The sequence below is a fragment of the Dipodomys spectabilis genome, unplaced genomic scaffold (assembly GCF_019054845.1).
Source record: "Dipodomys spectabilis isolate Male_0828 unplaced genomic scaffold, ASM1905484v1 ptg000095l, whole genome shotgun sequence".
NCBI lineage: Eukaryota > Metazoa > Chordata > Mammalia > Rodentia > Heteromyidae > Dipodomys > Dipodomys spectabilis.
Genome location: NW_024870772.1, coordinates 34,201,602 through 34,224,120, shown reverse-complemented (window position 1 = coordinate 34,224,120; position 22,519 = coordinate 34,201,602). Strand labels below are relative to the sequence as shown.

Here is a 22,519-nt window from a genome sequence, read left to right as displayed (position 1 = left end):
TTTTCTCCTCAACAACGAGAAGAGTACTATTAACAAGCTCAGAGTTAAATAAACATGTTAGAACACAACAGAGCACAGTGCACAACAGGAGTACCGAATAAAATAATGTGAATGATATATACTGACTAAATGCCAGCTATGATCATCCCAATTTTCAACCCTGTCTCTACTCCAAATCCTGGCCTCATACATGATATTCCACTGATCTCTCACTCCATCCTTCCAAACACAAGCTAAGCTTGGAGTAGTTAATCCTGCTTTCTTTCATTTGTACATAATGTTCACTGAAACCCACGATGTCATAAGAGCCAAGCAAACATTAATGTTTCAAGGCTCAGCTCAAACATCATAAACCTCTGATGCCCTTTCAAAGACATTTGAAACACAGGCCAGTTATCCTTGGCCTGTGTTCTCATGGAGCAAACTTTGAATGGATTCATGCAGCAATTCAACAGGTGATTCCATCACCTAGTCCCTTACAAGAATGGGCTTTCGGGGGCTGGGAAGGTGGCTCAGTGGTAGAGTCATGCCTTGCATGCATGAGGCCCTGGGTTCAATTCCTCAGCACCACATAAGCCCAACAAAGCCAGAAGTGACGCTGTGGCTCAAGTGGTAGAGCACTAGCCTTGAGTTGAAGAGCTGAGGGACAGCGCCCAGGCCCAGAGTTCAGGCCCCACGAATGGGCCTTCTTGGTGAACTCAACACAGATCCAACACCGGGCACAGCTGACAATCACCTGTGGCTTGGAGAGGCAAAACCAGCTGGACATCACACCACAAGCCCCATCTATACTAGACACCCACATCCTCTGCATGGCTGCATGCACTGACTCTTAATTGGACCCCAGTCATAAGACACTGACACTGATGTCACTTTCAGAGGACAGAGTCCTAAAGCATCCAGGTCTTTGGGTCTATGGCTCCAGATTTAAAACCCAATGCAACAACAACTAACTGCCCATGGCTGGATCACAGGCCATCCTCACCCCCACTCAGGAAGACAGAATGCCTCCTGCCTGCCCCTAGTGACAGAGCTCTAGATCACCCCACACTCCTAACAAGGCAGGCACTTCTAGTATAGGGAAGGGGCAAACGTGGGTGGGCATTTGTCCACCACTCAGCCTCAAAACAGAGTATTTCATTATTGCTGATTACCCCTTACCCTAGTGTCAGTGTTCTATTTCCTGTCGCACATGGGATACATGAATACCAGTCTAAAAGACTTTTCTAAGAAAGCTAGTTGTAGGAAGTGGAGATGTGACTCAAGTAGTAGAGCACTAGCTTTGAGCAAAAAAGCCAATTAAGAGCACAAGACCCCGAGTAGAAACCCCAGAACTGGCACAAAAAGAAGAAAGGAAAAAAAAAAGGAAAAGAGGTAAAGGAAAGGAAAGGAAGTAAAGGGAGGGGAGAGAAGAAGAGGGGAGAGGAGAAAGGGGAGAGGAAGGGAGGGAAGGAGACAGAGGAGGAGGGGAGGGGAGGGAGGGAGGGGAGGAGGGGAGGGGAGGAGGGGAGGGGAGGAGAGAGGGGAGGGAAAAGGAAGGGAGGGGAGGAGAGGGAAGGGGAGGGAAAGGGAGGGAAGGAGTGGGGAGGGGAGAGGAATTATACACATAGAAGCAACAATGTTATTTAAGTGAAAGAATATGTACAAAGAATTCCATTTTTCTCCTGGGGCATGTCGCCTAGGATCTTGGACAAAGTAAATATCTGATAGATATTCATTAAATGAATGAGTAAATAACTTCTTTTTCAACACCAGTGTAATAAAGTCTCCAGCTTAATTAAAAAACACACACACACAGTTCACGCCTAACAATTTCTACCTGAAAGACAAGACTGTTAGTAAATAATTAAGCATCTTATTTGCATTCATCTCAAAAGGTAACTTTAGTGATAACATCAAAAAGCTAAGGGAATAAATCACACTTGTGATTCTCCAAGCTAACTTTTAATGAAGTATCCCACACCGTCTCCTCATCAATACAACAAATTTCTAAAAATAGACAGCACAAGGCCATCCTGAGCCTTCTTCACATTAATCTACAATCAGCTTTGCCAATTTTCCCAGCTTATTTTATGAAGATGAGGGTTTTTTTAAATCTAATGAGCCAAGGCCTGACTAACTTGTCTCCTGAAAATAGTGGTTTGCAGAACTTTCTGCGAATAAGCAAGAAGAATAATTTACTGGTAAGGTTGAGTGTCTGCCAAGTTTTAAATAAGGCTTGAAGTCTCCCTACAATAGAAGACAACAAAATTAGAAGTGTCTGTTCTTTTCATGGCTTTAGACTCAGGAGTGGGGAAACAGAAGGATTTTGAGCAGCTAGATCGGCTCCATTTTGCCTACAGTAGAAGAAATCATCATCAGTTTCCTCCATAACACAAAAATTTTAAGTGTCTTTCACTTTTGTTTTGGTTTGTTTTTCTCTATTGGATGACTGTCTTAAAACAAACAGAACACTAAGCCAAGTACCAGTGGCTCACAATAGTAATCCTACCTAGCTAATCAAGAGGCTGAGATCTGAGGCACAGGATTCAAAACCAGCCTGGGCAGAATAGCCTGGGAGACTCCAATTATCCAACTAATTCTCTCCAATCAAACACCAACTAGCTGGAAGTAGAGTTGTGACTCAAAAATAGCAGCTTTGGGAGAAAAAGTCAAGCACGAATGCAAGGCCCTGAATTCAAGTCCTAGCATCAGCACCAAAATTTAAATAAAACAAACAAACTCTAACTTACCTATGCTTCTGCTCTTAGTCCCAGCTTCATTTTAAACTCTGCCTCTGCCCATCTCAAGTTCTCCTTCTACACTGGCTTATCTCCCTGTCCCCACCCAAAGTGACTCCCAGCAGAGTAAGACCTCTGCCTTGTGCTAAAGTAAAAGTCACATATTAGTAGTCTTCTAAGAGTGACGTGGACCCTTGCTTACTAGAAACTACTTTAAAAAATGAATTATGGGGCTGGGAAGGTGGCTCAGTGGTGGAGCGCTTGCTTTGCATGCATGAGGCCCTGGGTTCAATTCCTCAGCACCACATAAGCAAAAAAAAAAACAAAAAAATGGAAGTGGCGCTGTGGCTCAAGTGGTAGAGCGCTAGCCTTGAGCTGAAGAGCTGAGGCACAGCGCCCAGGCCCAGAGTTCAGACCCCACGACCGGAACCCCCCCAAAAATGAATTATGCTATTTTATCTTCTCTCCTTCATTTTTTTCAATTTAATAGTATTGAGAAATTCCTGTGGAGAACAGTAATGTTCTCTGGTATTCATACACATCAAAAGCCGCAGTAAATGTCCTTGGAAACTGGACCCCGAGTCCAGAAGGAAAAGAAAAAGATTTTCAGATGACAGTGTTTCTTTCTATCTCAATATTTATTCAAGATAGCCCCAAGACTCATTCCCCTAGAGACAGAGTTGTTTGCTCTCATTTCAGGAAATTTAAAAAAAAAAAAAAAGAATTTTCACACAAACATCTTCTCAAGAAGGTATTTAGTTAAATAAAACTAAAAGTCAAATTGTAATGGGCACACAGATGCTGTATGCATCACAGGCATTTAAAAATGAAATGAACTCAAATGCCTGGTGTATGAGCAGAGCACTGCGCAAAGCCACCTTCTGGGTTTTGCTTTTTGTTTGTGTACCTCTTTAAACAGTCACGCTTTATGAGCCCACATTACCTTTCCATCTGCCACAGAGAAGAAAATAAAAATCCTCAGGCAAACAAATTTTGTATTCATCTATCAACAGACTTGCACGTAGAAAGCTTGTGTTCATCATGCAGCCCTCCTTTTCCTCTATTCTAATCTGACAGGATTGCTAGTTCACTACCGACTCACACTTTCTGGCACAGATGGCTGCCTCCATGCATTTGTCTCTGCTAGGCATCCGCAAAGTAGACCTTCTTGGCAACTCGTGACTTCACGTTCCAGAATTACACAGGTTCTAAACATACATCCTCCAGCTAAACTGTTCCCTCTCTTCCCTAACAGGTTTCACAGTCTTCCCTTAGCTGCTCTGGTGTCACAGGTACAATCAAGCAAGATATGAATTCATATTTTTTTACAAAGTAGATAGCTTTTGAATTTGAAATGGGTATCCTGATTCTCAAGATCCCCATATATGGACAAAAGTGCCTAATATAAGCCAGACGGCGGTGGCTCATGTCTTTTTTTTTTTTTTTTTTTTTTTTTTTGCTTATGTGGTGCTGAGGAATCGAACCCAGGGCCTCAGGAATGCAGGGCAAGTGCTCTACCACTGAACCACCTTCCCAGCCCCTCATGTCTTTTATCTTACTTACTAAGGAGGCTCAGATCTGAGGATCACAGTTCAAAACCAGCCTGGGCTGGAAAAGTCCATGAGACACTGATCTCCAATTAACCAGCAAAACACCATAAGCTGAGGTACAGCTTAAGTGATAGAGTGTCAGTCTTGAGTGGAAAAAAAAACTAAGCAAGAACAGTCCTAGTACTGGTACCAAAAATATGCTTAATATAACTACACAAGCCAGACTAATATTTGATCCATAGATACTTGACTAAATTTATTCTACACTTGTATTTTCAACCTAAACAGTTATCTGGTAGTCACCATCTGTCTCAGAAGTAACTCAGCAGACTACCACGTCCTTTCTTAATTCCTTTCTAACCCATTTGTACCAGAGCATTCTAGACCAGTACTGTGCACACAGAAGAATACTTGGTAAAGTCTGCTAATTGAATGATTAGTAAAAAAGATGCAACTATAAACCAGTATGACTATAAATTGCATTATAAGCCTTAAAACTAGAAATGACAAAATGACAACTTACAATGACCCAGAATGTTCTAGAAACAAGGAAGCCAGTTTCACTCCTCTGGCAACAACTCCAAGTAAGGATTTAATCTCTCCTAGAGAGTTGCTTTATGCTCCTGTGTTTTATTCAATTGTAATGATGAAAAATGTTTGTGTGCTTAATAACACCACATTTAAGCACCTAGAGGTGAACCAGGCTCTGGTAATGACTTGCCAAAGCGGAGAATAGCTAGAAACAGATGCATAATCACAGAACCCATTAAACGTTTGCACCTTCGTGGTTTTTTATTGTGAAAATACTGTACAGAGGGGTTACAATTACATGGGCAAGATAATGGCAAACTCTATACTCGAGTGCAATCTGACAGGGGTAATGAATAAGTAAACAGCAGCTCTCAACATCTGGTACTGTGGGAGGAATGGGTATGTTGAGCTATTAGATAAATATTCCAATGATAACGATTAACTGCTGATTCTTCCCTCACCAAGCAGCTTTTGTGAATGCTCAGAAGGGGAAAAATATAACCAACTTCAACCTGAAGGCTTCCTTCTCCAGGTCTCAAGTGACAGGAAGGCCAAAGATATTGCAACCACTGAAGATATAATGCACACTGCTCCTCCTTGGCCCTGAACCCCTCCTTGGAGAACCCATATGTCCTCTACCATGTTGGAGAACCCTAACAGCTTCTGCTGCTTCTTCTCAATCTAAGTTTCCATGGTGGACTGGGCCTGACCACTTTCCCAAGAGTAGGTCAATTTCTTGAAACAAGTCCAAGTTAGATTTCAACTAAGAGGTCACCCTGCCTCTCCTTCCTCTCTCCTCTCCTCTTCCTTTTTTCTCCTCTTCCCCTTCTCCTCCACTGCCTCTGTCCATCACCCACACTGCTTGGGGCATTTCAGCATTTCATTCACAGAACTGATCTTCATTCTCAAAACTCATGGAGTTCCAAGGCAGAGTGTTCATCACTGCCTCAACCCTCAAGAACTGTCTACAGACCCAATGGAAGCTGTCAACAACTGGCAGATCTCTAAAGTGTTATATTCATGGAATAACCCAAATTGGAATTATATATATATATATATATTATGTATATATAATATATATATATATGAGATAAAAGGTCTATAAAGAGGAAAACGGGAGAAAAAAATGTACTCAGTACCTTACTTATGTAACTGTAGCCCCTCTATACATCACCTCTACACTAAAATAAAAAAGAAAAGAGAAAAATGAGCCAGTATCAAATACAGTTGCAAATTATAAAAATCTTGCTGACCATTCCAACTGGCAGGAGACTTGTTCATCTAAATAGAGACTACCTAAGGCAAGCAGACAACTGAGTCTTTGTCAGGACATTAAATCCAAGAGCTAATAGTATCCACAGCTACTTCGGTTCTCACAGCTGACTTCCATCTGAACGAAGAATAACAAGAATACTGTTTTATAATTAGGAGGTCATCTTATCACTTTAGCTTAGATTTTATTTACCATCACAGAAATTAAATGCTGCAGGGGGCGGGGGGGAAAGGGGGGGGGACAGGAAGGAGTGCTGCTACTTAATGACATCACCTAATTACATCTTTTAATGTAAAAACAATACTGCCACCTAGTGGCAGTTTAAGTCCCCTAATTCAACAGGTCGTCTGAGTTGTAAACTGCAAATATACCAATCTGCTATTCTAAATGTAAATAAAAGACCATAAAAATAAGGGTAAACATACTAAAGCTAAATACAGACACAAAGTAAAGTACTAGAAAAGCTAAACACTTACAAGAATATAACTACTCTCTAAGATTTAAGAGCTATGAAAAACACATCAATGGAAATACAGTTTCTAATAGTGGGTGTCATTCTTCACGCAGAGGCAGGGAGTGAGTATTTAAAGGGAAGCAGGGGATAGTTTCTGTCTCCCTCTGGCATCTAAGGATGGGACAGATACATAGCAGGTCAAAGCTCACTGTATAGCAGTGATTAATATTTACATTTTTAAAAAAAAAGATACTTTGAATATTCTGACATATGCTACAAAAAGGGAGCGCCTTGACTCAACATGAAGCCGTCACAAAAGAAGCCTTCAACTATCAGACTGTGCAATGGTGGTTGTTGCGGGCTGTGGGGGATGAGAAGCTGCTTTTTGTGAGACTTTCTATTTTTCAGGATGAGAAAGTGCTGGAGATATATTGCTAAGATGATATGCTTAACACTAATGAGCTGTGCACTTAAGATATTAAGTTTTGTTTTCTTTTTGTTTTGGTACCCATACTGGGGCTTAAACTTAGGGCCTGGGTGCTGTCCCTTAGTTATTTTTTCTCTCATGGCTAGTGCTCTACTACTTGAGTCACAGCTCCACTTTTGGCTTTTTGGTGGTGAGTTGAATATATGAGTCTCATGGACTTTCCTCCCTGGCTTTGAACTGCAATCCTCCGATCTCAGTCTCCTGAGTAGGTAGGATCAGAGGCATGAGCCACCAGCACTTGGCTTAAGATGTTAAGTTCCATGTCGGGTGCTTTTAACCACAATACAAAAATCAAACTTAAAAGATAAATGACAGTAACAGAAACCAGCTACCCCAAATCCCCAGTGGGAGGCTTGTGGAGGTGGATGCAGGGCAGAAATGGCAGGAGAGGGTGCTGTCAGGGACACTCACAGGGTTCTGAAGAGCAACCCAGAACTGCTCATGTCAGGTAACGTTGTTTCTGGTGTTTCTGGCATCACAAGCCACCCTTCTTTCTTCTATCTCCCTCTAATGCTCAGACTCCCCAGAGGGCTTCCTTGACTCCTGGCCCCCGGTCATCCCAGACCTCTGCAATCTCAGGAAACAGCACTGGAAATTTCTGGGTTACCACCCATGTGCTTCTAATACTCAGATGCATGGTCTTTCCAAACCTTCCTCCTGAGTTTCAAACAAATACCCAACTTCCAGCTGCTGGCATGGCCACCCAGGTAAGACTTGGAAGAACCTGAAGTCAGTTGTACTGTTAAATGTCCTCAGACTCACCTAGTCACAACACCTCTGCTAAGTCTCAGCTGAGGTGGGGGGGGGGGGGGCTTCCTGCTTTATCCCACATCCAGATCATGGCACTTCGGCCCCAAATTCCCTCCACACCTCCCCTGGCTTTATCTAGGGCTTCTCCACTGCTCTTGGGATGGGCCCACTATCGTCTGCCACTGATCGGAGAAGTCCATCCACATACCACACCCCCAGAATGAAGCAAGGGCCCTGGCCCTTGTCTTGATGTGGTTCTCCCATAACTGATTCTAAAATGGGGGCTGACTCTAAAATGTCAGTCCCAGTAGGTATCTATAGCAATAAGCATCAAGCAGGGGCCACCATTAGCTGCCAACAGTGACTGGTCATACCTGCATGTACTTCCAGGGTCCAGCTGGTATATTGATGAGATAACTGTTGATAATTGTCAGCATGCCCTCTGAGAAGCCCCAAGAAAGCCCTGGCTCCCCAGAGGACATACACTTCCTCTGTAACTCTGTCTCTACCTACCTTTCCCTGCTGGCTGTCTTCCTACAAGTCCCTGCCTCTCACCTGGCTGCCATAACCCACTGTCCTTCTCCCTAGGATGATCTCCCCTACCAGCCTCAACTTACCTAACGAGTGCCTAGTATGCAGAAATCCCTCCCAGAGCTCCATATCCCCTCCTCAGCCTTGGGCTCCATTCTACCACTGTACTCTCACCTGTCTTTCAAAGTGCTCTTTTTTTAATTAAAAAAAAAATGTTATTGTCAAGGTGATGTAAGAAGGGTTACAGTTACATAAGTAAAGTAGTGAGTACATTTCTTGCTACCCCCTCCCTCATTTTTCTCCCATTGCCCCCACTCCCCCCCCCCCCAGTTATACAGATCATTTCCAACCTATTGTCTTGTATCGGTGTTGCATTGGTTCCCCTTTGTTCCTTTGTCTCACTATTTTGTTGTTCCCCTTCTCTTCCCTAATTCAGATTCAGATACAATACACAGGGCACCAAAATGAAATACAATGGCAAAAGGGTATAAACCATAGGGGGGAAAATACAAAAGAAACAAGAACTCACATAGTTCATTAACAACAACAAAGAACAAAAAACAAAAAACAACAAGTTTCCTCTCGACAGGTCTGAGTCCTGTCCTTTTCATTTGTCTCTCATTTCGTGGGCTATGTCTTGCTGATCTTTGCATGTACAATATTACCCACAGTAAGTAAATATTACATGATGAATGGATGGATGGATGGATGAATGAATAAATGAGAGGCTCAGATACATTCTTCTACACACTATGTGAGTCCTTCATGTACAAACTAAATCCTGACTTTGACAGGGACATCAGTTTGTGCCCCCAAGGTCAATACTTCAAATGGATTGTCCTTCTAGTGATTAGAACCTATTGAATTCTGGCTAGACCCAAGGCTACCCCAGGAGACATTACATTTCCATTACACATTACATTAGATGTGCCCACTTGATTATGTTCCGGACAAAGGCACATAAAGGACATGACATACAAAACTTTAATGTCACAACCTTACAATAAAGCTTCTTGTGCTCCATACTCTGAGATGCAGAGTGTAGGTCATCTTCCACCACACAAGTAAGACACTCGACCTATATAATGAGACAAGAGGCTGGAGCAGAGTTGCCTAGCCCTTGCCCACCCACCAACTAACTGGATGTTGACCAAAGGGAAATAAAACTTTACACCATCCTTGAGCTATTGTTGTCTGTGTTAAAGCAGCCAAGGGAATTGTTTGGTTCTTTTCCATATTGTCTCTCAAAGATCAATTTAATCATGAGATTGTATTTCCCTAGTGTTGATTCTCATACATTACTTTTCTATGTTTTGTCCCTAAACCATGGCTTCACTGAGAAGCTGTTATATTTAATAGGGTAAGAACTGGCTATTATCAACGTAAGAATCAACAAAAATAAAGCAGGTAAAATGATTTACTTCAGTTTTCATGTTGTTAAATGTTAAATGTCCTGAATCCAAATGTGCTTTGATGAATATCCACTAGGTTTAAGGTACTATGGAAACACAGAAAGCTGCATGTGCCTTCAGAGAACTTGGGATAAAATTCAGAGTGTGGATGGGCATGCACACGTGTGTGTGTGTGTGTGTGTGTGTGTGTGCATGCGTGCATGTGTGTGCGTGTGCGCACGCGCACATAAGGGAAGTAAAAGAGACTCATTCTGGGTATTAGTGGGTTATGTCTGTAATCTTAGCTACTCAAGAGACTGGGATCTTTAGATCATGATTCAAAGCCAACATGGGGAGGAAAAGTACTCAAGACTCTTATTCCCAATTTACCACCAAAAAGCTAGAAGTGGAGCTATGGCTTAAGTGGTACAACACCAATCTTGAGCAGAAACAAGGCTAAAGGAAATATCACTGGTCCTGAGTACCAGCACAAGTAAATAAAACAACAACAACAAAACCAGATGAAATACAGCAAACCTTACAATGTCTAACCTCAAAAATCACTAATGCTGCTTATTTCCATTGATATTTCTGACCCTTTATTTTCCTACCCCACCAGCAAAAAGAAACCAAACTGTCAACTACACACATCTCTTGTCAGAAAGTTATCTCCTAGCCGGGTATCAGTGGTTCACGCCTGTAATCCTAGCTACTTGGGAGGCTGGGATCTGAGGACGGCAGTTCAAAGCCAGCCTGAGCAAAAAAGGCCCATGAGACCCTTATCTCTAATTAACTACTAAAAAAAAATGCTAACATGGAGCTATGGCTCAAAATGAGCTCTAGCCTTGAGCACAAAAGCTCAGGGAAAGTGCCCAGGCCCTTAGTTCAAGAACCAAGACACACACACACACACACACACACACACACACACACACACACATCTCCCAAAAGAAATGAGAAACAGACTTCATTACACACACACACACACACACACACACACACACACACACACACACACACACACACACACACACACACACACAGAGAAATCTCCCAAAAGAAATGAGAAACAGACTTCATTAAAAATGAGTAGTCTGTCTTGAAGCTATAGAATTTAGTGCAGAGTTCAGGAAGAAAGCTTATTAAATTAGCTAAACAAAGAACCAACAGTACTTATGATCTCCAGTTACCCAAAATCAACTGTAATTTGAAAGTATTTAATGGACTATTTCATAAATAATTAATATAAAATGTGCACTATTCTGAATAGTATGATGAAATCCTGTGCTGTCTCGCTCTGTCCTGCCCAGGACATTAGTGACCACCCTATCCAGCACATGCTTTCTGTATATGCTACTCACCCATGAAGTTACATCATATAACCTGCATCAATATCCAACATCCTTAATGGATCAAGTGTTGTCCTTCAGGACTTGTGTTTAAGTAACTCTGACTTTACTAATAATGGCCCCCAAATACCAAAGTAGGAGGTAGGACAGCTAATTTTACTATAAAACACGACTATAATTAGTCATTGTTATGAATCTTTTAATCATAATTTATAACTTAAACATTATCATATATGTATGCATAGGAAAAACATAGTTATAAAATTCAGGCATTTACTGAGACAGTCCTAATACATATCCCCTGAAAATAGAAAGAATGCTTAACAACAACATAGACCCTGCCTGGGCAGGGTACTCACACCTAACTCCCAACTCAGAAGCCAAGAAGGCAAGAGGATCTTGAGTTCAAGACTTGCCTAGGCTATATAATGAGACCTTGCCTCAAATAAAGAAAAAAGAGAGAGAGGAAAGAGGGGAGGGAAGGGGCAGAAAGAAGGGAAAGAAAGAGTATGGGTGGAGGAGAGAGGAGAAAAGAAGAGTGGAAAAAAGAAGAAGGGAGGAGTGGCAGAGGGGAAAAGGGAGGAGGGGAGAGAAGAGGAAGAGAGACAAGGAAGTAGATCTTCCTTCACTTCAAGCCTACAGCATTATTCAGACCAACTTCAGATGTAGCTCATACCCTATTTTAAGTGTCATTAAAATGCACCTGTATGAATAGATTTTTCTCTATACCATCCTTCTGGGATATTAAATTATAAATCAAATCCTAAATTAAATTAATGACATCTAATTAAAAAACAGATTAAGAAACTCAGAGAGGAATCATTGCACAGTGAGATTAATGAAAATGATATTTCAACATAAAAATTGCCTTAGAACTTGTTACCAAATTTTTGAACATTAATTACCTCTGTTTAAACTTTTCCCTTAAAAAGCTATTTCTTCCACTTTTTACTTTCATATTTTTGAGACATACTCTCTTATAAAGCCTAGGATGGTCTTGAACTTCAAATCCTCTTAGTCTCCCAAGTGCTATGATTACAAGCCTGCACCACCATATCTGGCTCTTCTACTTCTTTTTTATCAGATTTTATAATAAAGCCACCACAATTCTACACAAGTACATAATCATCTTAAATTAAAAACTCAAACACACATATACATATAATAATTTAGAAAATGAAGCTTTGAGCACCAGGAATTAACCAGAGCAATGTCAACCATATATAGTCAACATTAAACAAGCAAAATGAATCAGAAGAGTTATACTCAGCTAAATAAAACTGATTTTATACAAACTTGGTCTAGGAAACAGAAATGTATCACAGACTTCATAATCAGCAGACACCTCAAGCCATTTCTACATACCTGTGTGAGATTGGCAGCCTGCTTTAAGATGCTTTTTCTCAATTTCTCTGCTCTCTTCGCATGATAAGAATTACTTTGACTCTGGATGACAAACACAATTTCTTTTAAATCTAAAAAAAAAAAAGTTCTCAGTTTTTAATGATGATTGAAATAAAGTTGAAAATAATGGAGGAAACAACAGTTAAAAGGAAAGTCTGCAGCCAATCAACTCTCCAGGAGACATCTACTTATCCATAATTCTGGAGACACTGTCATCTATTTTTCTTCCTTTATTTCTGGAACTTGTTCTGAGAAGTCAGGCAGGAAGTGAGCATGCCATGCTAGAGTGTGCCCAAAGTGTTACACTGTGACTGAGTTCCTGCAGCTATAAAAAGCTATGTGCCAAAGCAGGGAAAGATCTAGAACACTGAACTCCCAAAGTGGCGGGAAATCCCCAGCTCGTCCACCATCTTCTAATAATTCTGACAAATAATCCTATGCTGTGCTGTTAATGGGATAAATTGTGTTCCCCCACCCCCCCAAAATCAAATGTATGTATGTATTAAAGCTCTAGAGAGCTGTTGGTACTTATGTATACGATCTTACTTGATCTTACTTTGAAATGGCACCATTACATAGGTCTAATTTTGTACGTTAAAATGAGATTATGACCTTGGGTTCTAATCCAGGATGACCAGTGTGCATATAAAAAGGAAGAACTGGATAGAGAGACATGCAGAGGGAAGATGATGTAAAAACACAGGGGGAAGGTCTGATTCTCCCTCTGAACTCTCAGTGAGCCCTGAAAATACTTTGATCTTGAACTTACAGCTTTTCCAGAACTATTAGACATCACGTCTCAGTCATTTGGCTATGATCAGTTCAAGTAAAGAAACATGAGAAAATATATTGTTGTTGATCAAGCCACAGTCTGTGGAACTCTTGTTATGCAAACTAATGTTGGTTAACTTTCTTTTATGGTGACAAAATATCTGAAATAATCAACTTATAAGGAGAAAAGGTCTATGTTGGCTCACAGTTTGGGAGGTTTGGGCCCATGATCACTTGGTCCTGCTACTTTGGGCCTGGTAAGGCAATGTATCATGATGGCTCAGAAACAGAGGGGCGGGGGAGAGAGGGGAAAGGGCTAGGGGTCCCAATATTCCCTTCTAGGGCATGTCCCCAGTGACCTAACTTCCTACTCCTAAGCCCCATCTTTTAAAGGTTCCACCACCTCCCAAAAGTGCCACAAGATTAAGCATTTAACACATGGGCCTTTGGAGATTTCAGATCCAAACTAAAACAGCTCTAGCAGACAAATTTTCAAAACTCTTCTGGATGGCCATGGGGGAGGTGGTGATGGGATTTGAACTCAGAGTCTCTCACTCTTGCTTAGATTTCTCTCAAGGCTAGTGCTCTACCACCCGAGCCACTGCTCCACTGCTGGCTTTTTGCTGGTCAATGGTAGATAGAGTCTCAGACTTTTCTGCCCACGCTAGCTTTAAACTGTGATCCTCAGATTTCAGCCTCCTCCATTAGCTAGGTCTACAGGTGTAAACCACTAGTATCTGGCTGGATGGCTCTTTATAGTAACATGGGGACTGCACTTGTCCTAAGAATTTACAAGAATGTGAACATAAATAACTCAATCATCCCGATACTATTCCATGAGGTACCTAGTCAGGATTAAGTATTATCTCTAGGTAACTGGCAGCAACAATTCCTCAGCAGTAAGACCCTGGCCAGAAGTGCACAAAAACCATCAATAACAAATGCTAGCAGTATCTGCCAGCCAACAAACACACTTTAAGACAGCCAGCTTTTTACACTGGCCAGCAGAAAAGAAACCCTAGTATGTCTTCCTCTGTCTGCTGGAAAAACAAAACAAAATAAAACAAAACAAAAAACAGAGATCTTGCCATCAGAGGCAACTTGGTTTTGTCTTTGTATTATATCTATGGGACTCATCAACAGTATCTGGATCCATTTGCATTGTACTAGTTAATTTTTCAGGTGACACAGTGGAGAAGTACACTAGGCCCTCCTGAACTCTGAATTGGTAATAAAGAAACAGAAAGAGCTAAGGCCACAGTACCCATCCACCAGAAACAGTGTAAGCAGGGCAGAAAGTATGTGTCACATGGAGTGTGGACTCCAGTCAGGTTTACTATGGACACATGCGGGGATCGTCCCCGTCCCTCCCCCCCCCCCCCCTTCCACCCAAACCTTTCTTCTAATACTTCAGCTCAGGGACACTCACTTGATCTTAATTGTATTTCACTACACTTAGTTGTTTTTATGCTTGGTTCTATAATTCTACTCATTTACTGATTCACTCAAATATGCATACAACAGATAGCACCACAGTGAGCCATCTAGATCCTAAAAATAACCTGAAATACACTTTGGTTAAAACGCAATAAAAAATTTAAAAGGAAACGCTGAGCAGTCTACTGAATATGACCTAATTCCTCTCCTTTAGGACTCTATGTAAATGAGAACACTCTATATATCCACCTGTATTTTAAATTGGCTTCTTGGCCACGAATAAGGCTTAAAAGGGTGTCTTATGGTTCAGCTGAAATGCTATCTTTCATTTAACATCTAAAACATTAATATAAACAGACATATCAAAAGAGGAATTATAAAGACTTCTTTCTGTGAAGAATGGAGTAAATATCCTTCACGGGGGCAGTTTTTTGAAATTTCACAAAGTTGAAGATGCACCTTCCCAGTGACCTATAAATGTTATTCCTGTTAATTAATCAGACACATGAATCAGAATACTATACAGCAATGACAATTGATTAACATGTGCCAATTAACTAGTACATGTAAAAATTAACTAGTACTACATGAATAGATCCAGATAGTCGATAAATCCCATAGACTAAAAGCTAAGACAGAACTTAGTGGCTAAAAATAACCATATAAATCAATCGTAGAAGGCAAAAGAATTAAGGGAAAAGTTAGAAAAGGATGCCTAGAAGAGAAACTATTCCTCCCTAAATGTTAAAAAAAAAAAAAGCCAGGCACACCAACTCATGTCTGCAATCCTAGTTCCTCAGGAGGCTGAGATCTAAGAATCAAAGGCATCCCAAGTGGGGAAGTCCATGGGACTCTTAGTGCTAATTACCCAGTAAAAAGCCAAAAGTAGAGACACAGTTCAAGTGGCAGAGTACCAGCCTTGAGTGAAAAAGCTAAGGGACAATGCCCAGGCCTGGAATTCAAGCCGTTGGTACCAGCACAAAGAAAAAAGGGGGGAAAAAAACAAAAACAAAACAAAACACAAAAAACACAAAACTTCCCTGTCTCCTTGGTAGCTAAGAATGAGAACACACCATCCAATAATGCTAATCCTGATCATAAGTAAGCTAGAAGGGATTCCATTGTGTTTGTGTGCTGCTAAGAAATCAACACAAGTCCTTCTGATAAAGGGTGAAGAAGAAGCAGCCCTCTGATCTAGAGCTAAAGCATAGAGATGCACAGACACACACAAGAAAAGCGCTCCCATTCTGTCTAACTTGCCCAGAATAATTATACACTGAGTCCATCAATTAGGCAATGAGCTCAAGAAGAAAAACGGAAAAGAAGACTGTCCATGGAGGCTGTGACAAGATCCTGAGCCCTGTGAGCTCACAGCTGCCGTACCAATTCCTCTGGTGACACGGTGACTATGACTATGTCACAGCTCTTCAGTAGCTTCCCGGTACTGTAGGACCATATGAAGATCTGGGACAAAGAAATCACCTGGGTTCTTTTCCAGATGAACTGATACTAAATTAGGTACCACCAAGATTTGTATGTGTAATTATAAGAATATAAATGTCTTTCTCCAACGGTACTTACTCTAGATAAATTCAAGTTCACATTCCAGACTCTGGTCATTAATTCAGTTAATACCATGTGTTACAAGGAAACCCATCAGTGCCCATAAAAATTAACACACAGTGTCCCCTTTGGCAGCACATATACTAAAACTGGAATGATATAGAGAGATTAGCATGGCATCTGCACAAGGATGACACCCAAATTCATGAAGTGTTCCACATTTTTAAGAGCCTGGAATGATGTATGCCATGCCCTAAAGACAAACAACTATCAACCAAGAATACTGTACCCAGCTAAACTCTCCATAACTGAAGGTCAAATAAAAACTTTCCATAGCAAAAAAAAACTGAAACAATATATCTCCACCAAACCAACCCTACAAAAGACACTTAAAGATGTCCTACACATAGAAAACCAATAAGACCACAATAAAGGCCAAGAAACTGCACCCAAACTGAAAACCCAAAAACCATAAGAACCCAGTTGTCCCAGCCCTCAAGAAGATGGATAACAAGGCAGGAACTACCAAACACCTCTCAGTCCTAACTCCCAATATCAATGGAATTAATTCTCCAATTAAGGGACACAGACTGTCTACTTAAAAAGCAAGATCCTTCTACCTCCTGCCTTCAAGAGTCACACACCTTGCCCATAAAAACAAACGTATTTTGAAAAGGCTATAATAAAATCTACCAAGCAGGAGCTGGGAAGGTGGCTCAGTGGTAGAGAGCTTGCCTTGCATGCCTGAGGCCCTGGGTTCGATTCCTCAGCACCACATAAGCAAAAAGAAAAAAGCCAGAAGTGGCACTATGGCTCAAGTGGTAGAGTGCTAGCTTGAGCTGAAGAGCTGAGGGACAGCGCCCAGGCCCAGAGTTCAGGACCCACAACCAGACCCAAAAAAAAAAAAAAATCTACCAAGCAAATGGCTTCCATAACCTGGTGGGAGTTGCAATCCTAATATCATAGACTTCAAGTTAAACTTAGTGATAAGAGATAAAGAAGGTCGATACATACTAATTAAAGAATCTTTCCTTAGGAGGATATTACAATTCTAAATATCTATTCCCCAAACAACTGAGTACCCAAATTTATCCAAGAAACACTACTTTCCCTCAAATCTCACATAGATCCAAAGACATTAATTGTTGGGGACTTTAACACACCACTATACCCACTAGATAGATCAACTCAGCAAAAACTCAACAGAGAAACCACAGATCTAAACAAATGCATAGATCAACTAGATTTAACAAACATCTACTGAATATTTCACCCAGCAGCATCGGAACACACGTTTTTCTCAGCAGCACACGGAACATTTTCCAAAAGAGACCACATTTTAGGTCACAAAGCAAACTTGTCCAAATTCAGAAACATTGAAGTTATGCCCTGCGTTCTCTCAGACCACAAGGGAATAAAATTAGAAATCAAAAGCCAACAAAGAAAGTCCTGTAACACATGGAGGCCAAACAACACACTGTTGAATCACCAGGGGTCATGGAACAGATCAGAAAGGAAATTCAAATGTTCATGATACTCAACAAAAATGAACACACAAATTACCAGCTCCTCTGGAACACAGTAAAGGCAGTACTCAGAAGCAAGTTTATAGCTCTGAGTTCCTCAACAAATTGAAGAGATCTGAAACCAACAATTTAATGAGACATCTGAACCCCCTTGAAAAAGAGCAGCAAGATGAACCCCAATCCAGTAGATGGAAACAAATAATTAAAATTAAATCAAAATTAAACAAATTAGAATCCAAAAAACCATAAGAATCAACAAAACAACAAGCTGGTTTTTCGGAAAAAAAAATTAACAAAATTGACAGACCCTTAGCAAATTTTATCAAATAAACAAACTCAGATGAGAATGGAAGCATCACCACAGAAACAACCAAGATTCAGAACATTATAAGGGAATATTTCTCAAACCTGTATGCTAGTAAGTTTGAGAATCTGGAAGAAATGGACAATTTCCTAACAAGTATCCACATGCCGAAACTAAACCAAGATGAGTTAAACCATCTTAACAGGCCCATATCAAGCATTGAAATAGAAACAGCAATAAGACACCTCCAAGCTAAGAAAAGCCCAGGACCAGATGGATTTACAGAGGAATTCTACAAGGCCTTCAAAGCAGAACTCACACCAATACTCCTCCAACTCTTCAATGAAATTGGAAGAGAAAGTTCACTACCGTACCCTTTCTATGAAGCCATCATAACCCTCATCCCAAAACCAGGCAGGGACTCATCAAAGAAAGAGAGCTATAGACCCATTTCTTTCATGAACACTGATGTAAAACTTTTCAACAAAATTTGGGTAATCTACTTCAACAATTCATCCAAAAAATCATACACCACAATCAAACAGGATTCATTTCAGGGATGCAAACTGGTTCAATATACGCAAATCAATTAATATAATTCATCACATCAACAAGAGCAAGGATAAGAACCACATAGTTATCTCAATAGAAGCAGAAAAAAAGCATTTGACAAGATCCAACACCCCTTTATGATGAGGCTCTGGAAAAAATAGGAATCCATGGAACATTCCTCAATACAATAAAGGCTGTATATGACAAACCTACAGCCAGCATTATACTTAATGGTGAAAAATTAAAGCCATTTCCTCTAAACTCAGGAACAAGACAAGGATGTCAACTCTCTCCATGTCTCTTCAATTTAGTATTAGAATGCCTAGCTACAGCAATAAGATGCAAACATAAAAGGAATCCAAATAGGAAAAGATGAAGTAAAACTCTCCTTCTTTGTAGATGACATGATCTTGTATTTAAAGAATCCCACGGACTCCACTCCCAAATTACTGGAGCTGATTCAAAATTTTGGCAAAGTAGCAGGGTATAAAATTAACCATCAACTATTAATGGCTTTTCTGTATGCCAATAACGAGAAGAGTGCGGCTGAAATCAGGAAAGCAACTCCTTTTGTAATAGCCCCACAAAAAATAAAATACCTAGGAATTAACTTAACCAAAGAAGTGAAGGACCTCTATGATGGAAACTTTAAAAACCTGAAAAAGGAAACTAAAGCAGAACTTAGAAAGTGGATAAACCTCCCATGCTCCTGGATTGGAAGGATCAACATCATGAAAATGGCAATACTTCCCAAGGCTATCTACAAATTCAATGCGATACCTATCAATATTCCAACCTCATTCTTCAAGGAAATAGAAGAGGCAATATAAAAATTCATATGGAACAATAAAAGACCCCAATAGCAAAAATGAACCTTAGCAGAAAGAACAGCGCTGGAGGAATATCAATACCAAATTTCAAACTCTACTACAGAGCCATAGTAATCAAAACAGCTTGGTACTAGCACAAGAACAAACCTGAAGATCAACAGAATAGAACTGAAGACCCAGAAATGAACCCACAGACCTATAGCCACCTAATCTTTGACAAGGAGGCTAAAAAAATAGAATGAAGAAAGACAGCCTCTTCAGTAAATGGTGCTGGCAAAATTGGTTAAACACCTGTAGAAAACTAAAGCTAGATCCTTATAAATATATCACCCTGCACCAGAATCAACTCCAAATGGATCAAAGACCTTGAAGTCAAAACAGACACCCTGAAAACATTACAGGAAGGAGTAGGAGAAACCCTAGGGCTCCTTGGCACAGGCTGAAATTTTCTTAATAGAGACCCAGAAACACAACAAATCAAAGAAAGGTTGGACAAATGGGATTGCCTTAAACTGCAGAGCTTCTGCATGGCAAAGGACATATCTAGCAAGATCAATAGAAAGCCCACGGATTGGGAGAAGATCTTCACTAGCCATACAACAGACAAGGGTCTCATATCTAAAATATACTTAGAACTCAAAAAATTAAATCCCCCAACAACAAATCCTCAAAGAAACAACTGCGTGATTAATACATGGGCTAAAGACTTAAAGAAAGACTCTGAAGAGGAAATAAGAATGGCCAATAGACACATGAAAAAATGCTCAACCTCTAGCCATAAAAGAAATGCAAATCAAAACAACATTGATATACCACCTCACTCCCATTAGAATGGCTAGAATCAAGAAATCTAATAACAACAGATGCTGGAGGGGATGTGGACAGAAGGGAACCTTACTGCATTGTTGGTGGGAGTGTAAACTTGTTCAACCACTTTGGAAAGTAGTATAGAGGTTCCTCAAAAGACTCCACATAGAGCTCCCCTATGACCCATCAATCCTACTTTTGGGCATTTACCCAAATGATCACAAACAAGACCACACTAAAACTACCAGCACAACTATGTTTATTGCAGCATTATTTATCATAGCTAAGATATGGAACCAACCCAGATGCCCCTCAGTAGATGAACGGATCAAGAAAATGTGGTATGTGGGATGGGAAGGGGAAACAAAGGAGGAGGCTACAATGCTTGATAAGAAATCTACTCATTATCTTGACTATGTAATTGTAACCCATCTGTACAGTATTTTCACAATAAAAAAAGCCATGTATTTAATATAAAGATTTATCTTCCTAAACCCCCCAAAAAAAGAAAATGTGGTATCTGTATATACTATATATATATATATATATATATATATATATATATATATATACACATATCTCATATATATCATATATATATATATATATATATATATATATATATTCTATGCCTCCATCAGAAAGAATGACACTGCCCCATTTGTTAGGAAATGGAAGGACTTGGAAAAAATTATATTAAGTAAAGTAAACCAGGCCCAAAGAAACAGGTCCCATGGTTTCCCTTATTTGCAATATCTAGTATATGTCTAGGACAAGCAGAAAAGGTCAAAGGGTATGTACATATGACCATATAAGATGATGCCAAGCAAAATGAACTCCAAGAAAGGGACACAGAGTTTTTTATCTTTGTTGCTGTTGTTTCTAATGTACTCATAATGTACTATGTGATTTTTTTTTATGTTCTTCCCCCATGGTATAACCCCTGTTTTCACCATATTTGATTCCAGTGCCCTGCATCTTGTACATATTTTTCTAATTTGGGGAGAGGAAGGGAAACAACAAAATGCTGAAACAAGGACACAAGTTGACCCACAATGAGATGTGCAACACACTATGTTGAAAATGAACTTTACAACTTGGGGGTAGGGGGTGAGTAGGGAAAGGAGGAGTTAGGGAGGTGGGGAAGGAAGGGATAGTAGGGAGAAAATCAAGGAGGGGATAACAATGCTCAATAGGAAATGTACTTATTACCTTACTTATGCAACTGTCATCCCTCTGTCCAGTATCTTTACAATAAAAATATATATTAACGCAAACTAAGGGACAGAACCCAAGCCCTGAGTTCAAGCCACAGGATAAAAAAGCAGAGTCAGAGACATAACTCAAGTGGTAGAGCACCAGCTGGGCAAGTGTGAGGCTCTAAGTTCATCCCAGACTGAGCTATAACAACAACAACAACAATAATAATAATAATAATAAATCAATACTTACCTATGTCATTTTTCCTTTTAATTTCATTAGTACTTTTCTCCAAATCCTGTATTTGTAATGAAAGAGATAAAGATAAGTCTCATCACATAACAGAGGTAGCAATACAGCTAAGTATATATGCTATGTATTTACAGTTGGAGGGAAGACTGAATGATGGAAACTTGGAAATGCTTCTCTGAAGGAATGAGAACTAAATGGAAGGGGGAGACAGCAGTGATACACTTGTACACTGTAACAGAAACTCAAAGATGGGGCTGCATCTTTCTTATCTCATCTTGGACCAGTCACTTAACAGTGCTGAAGCTCTTCCTATGTAAAATAATGTTCTTGGATTCTGAAAACCCCACCATCCCCAAAACATTGCAAACATGGCAGTCTCAATGCTGGAAGGTTTTACTCATGAGGCACTCTTTTAGTTACTGTATGCAGTAGTAACTAGGTATGAATCATTTAGTCTTAGTAATTCAGTTGTCTTTTGAGCTCAGATATACTGTCACTCAGAATATTAGCACCATGATCTCTCCTTCCTGGGAAGCAGCCCTGGGGCCCTGCCAGGGATATGGAGCTCAGATGATAGTGGCTGCTGTGGTCTGAATGCACACCCTGAACAGCATGTGTTGAAAACTTTACCCACAATGCTACAGCACTGAAAGGTAAAACCTCAGATACAAGTGCTCAGCTGTAATGACTTGTACTCATGTTGTTATAGAGGGGATAGGTTCGTGATCAAAAGAGTTAATTTGTTATAAAATAAAGTTCAGCTAGGTACCATGGCACAGTGTGAAGGAGAGGGGGAAGGAGGGAGGAAGGAAGGGAAGAAGGGAGGGAAGGAGGGAG

The 22,519-nt window shown here is 40.3% G+C and overlaps 1 protein-coding gene and 1 non-coding gene across 3 annotated transcripts in view; one reads left to right on the top strand and one right to left on the bottom strand.

The window, feature by feature from the left end:
* Positions 1-22,519, bottom strand: part of B3glct (beta 3-glucosyltransferase) — a 117,419-nt gene that overhangs the window by 73,462 nt on the left and 21,438 nt on the right. For both annotated transcript variants that reach the window (XM_042685756.1, XM_042685757.1), the window contains exons 3-4: positions 21,683-21,728; positions 12,402-12,511 (exon numbers count right to left, since the gene is read on the bottom strand). In XM_042685756.1, coding sequence (XP_042541690.1) covers positions 12,402-12,511; positions 21,683-21,728 — 156 coding nt within the window. The remainder of the gene's footprint in view (positions 1-12,401; positions 12,512-21,682; positions 21,729-22,519) is intronic.
* LOC122112941 lies at positions 16,331-16,436 on the top strand. The gene has a single exon (XR_006148318.1). It is a non-coding gene; the product is annotated as a U6 spliceosomal RNA (small nuclear RNA).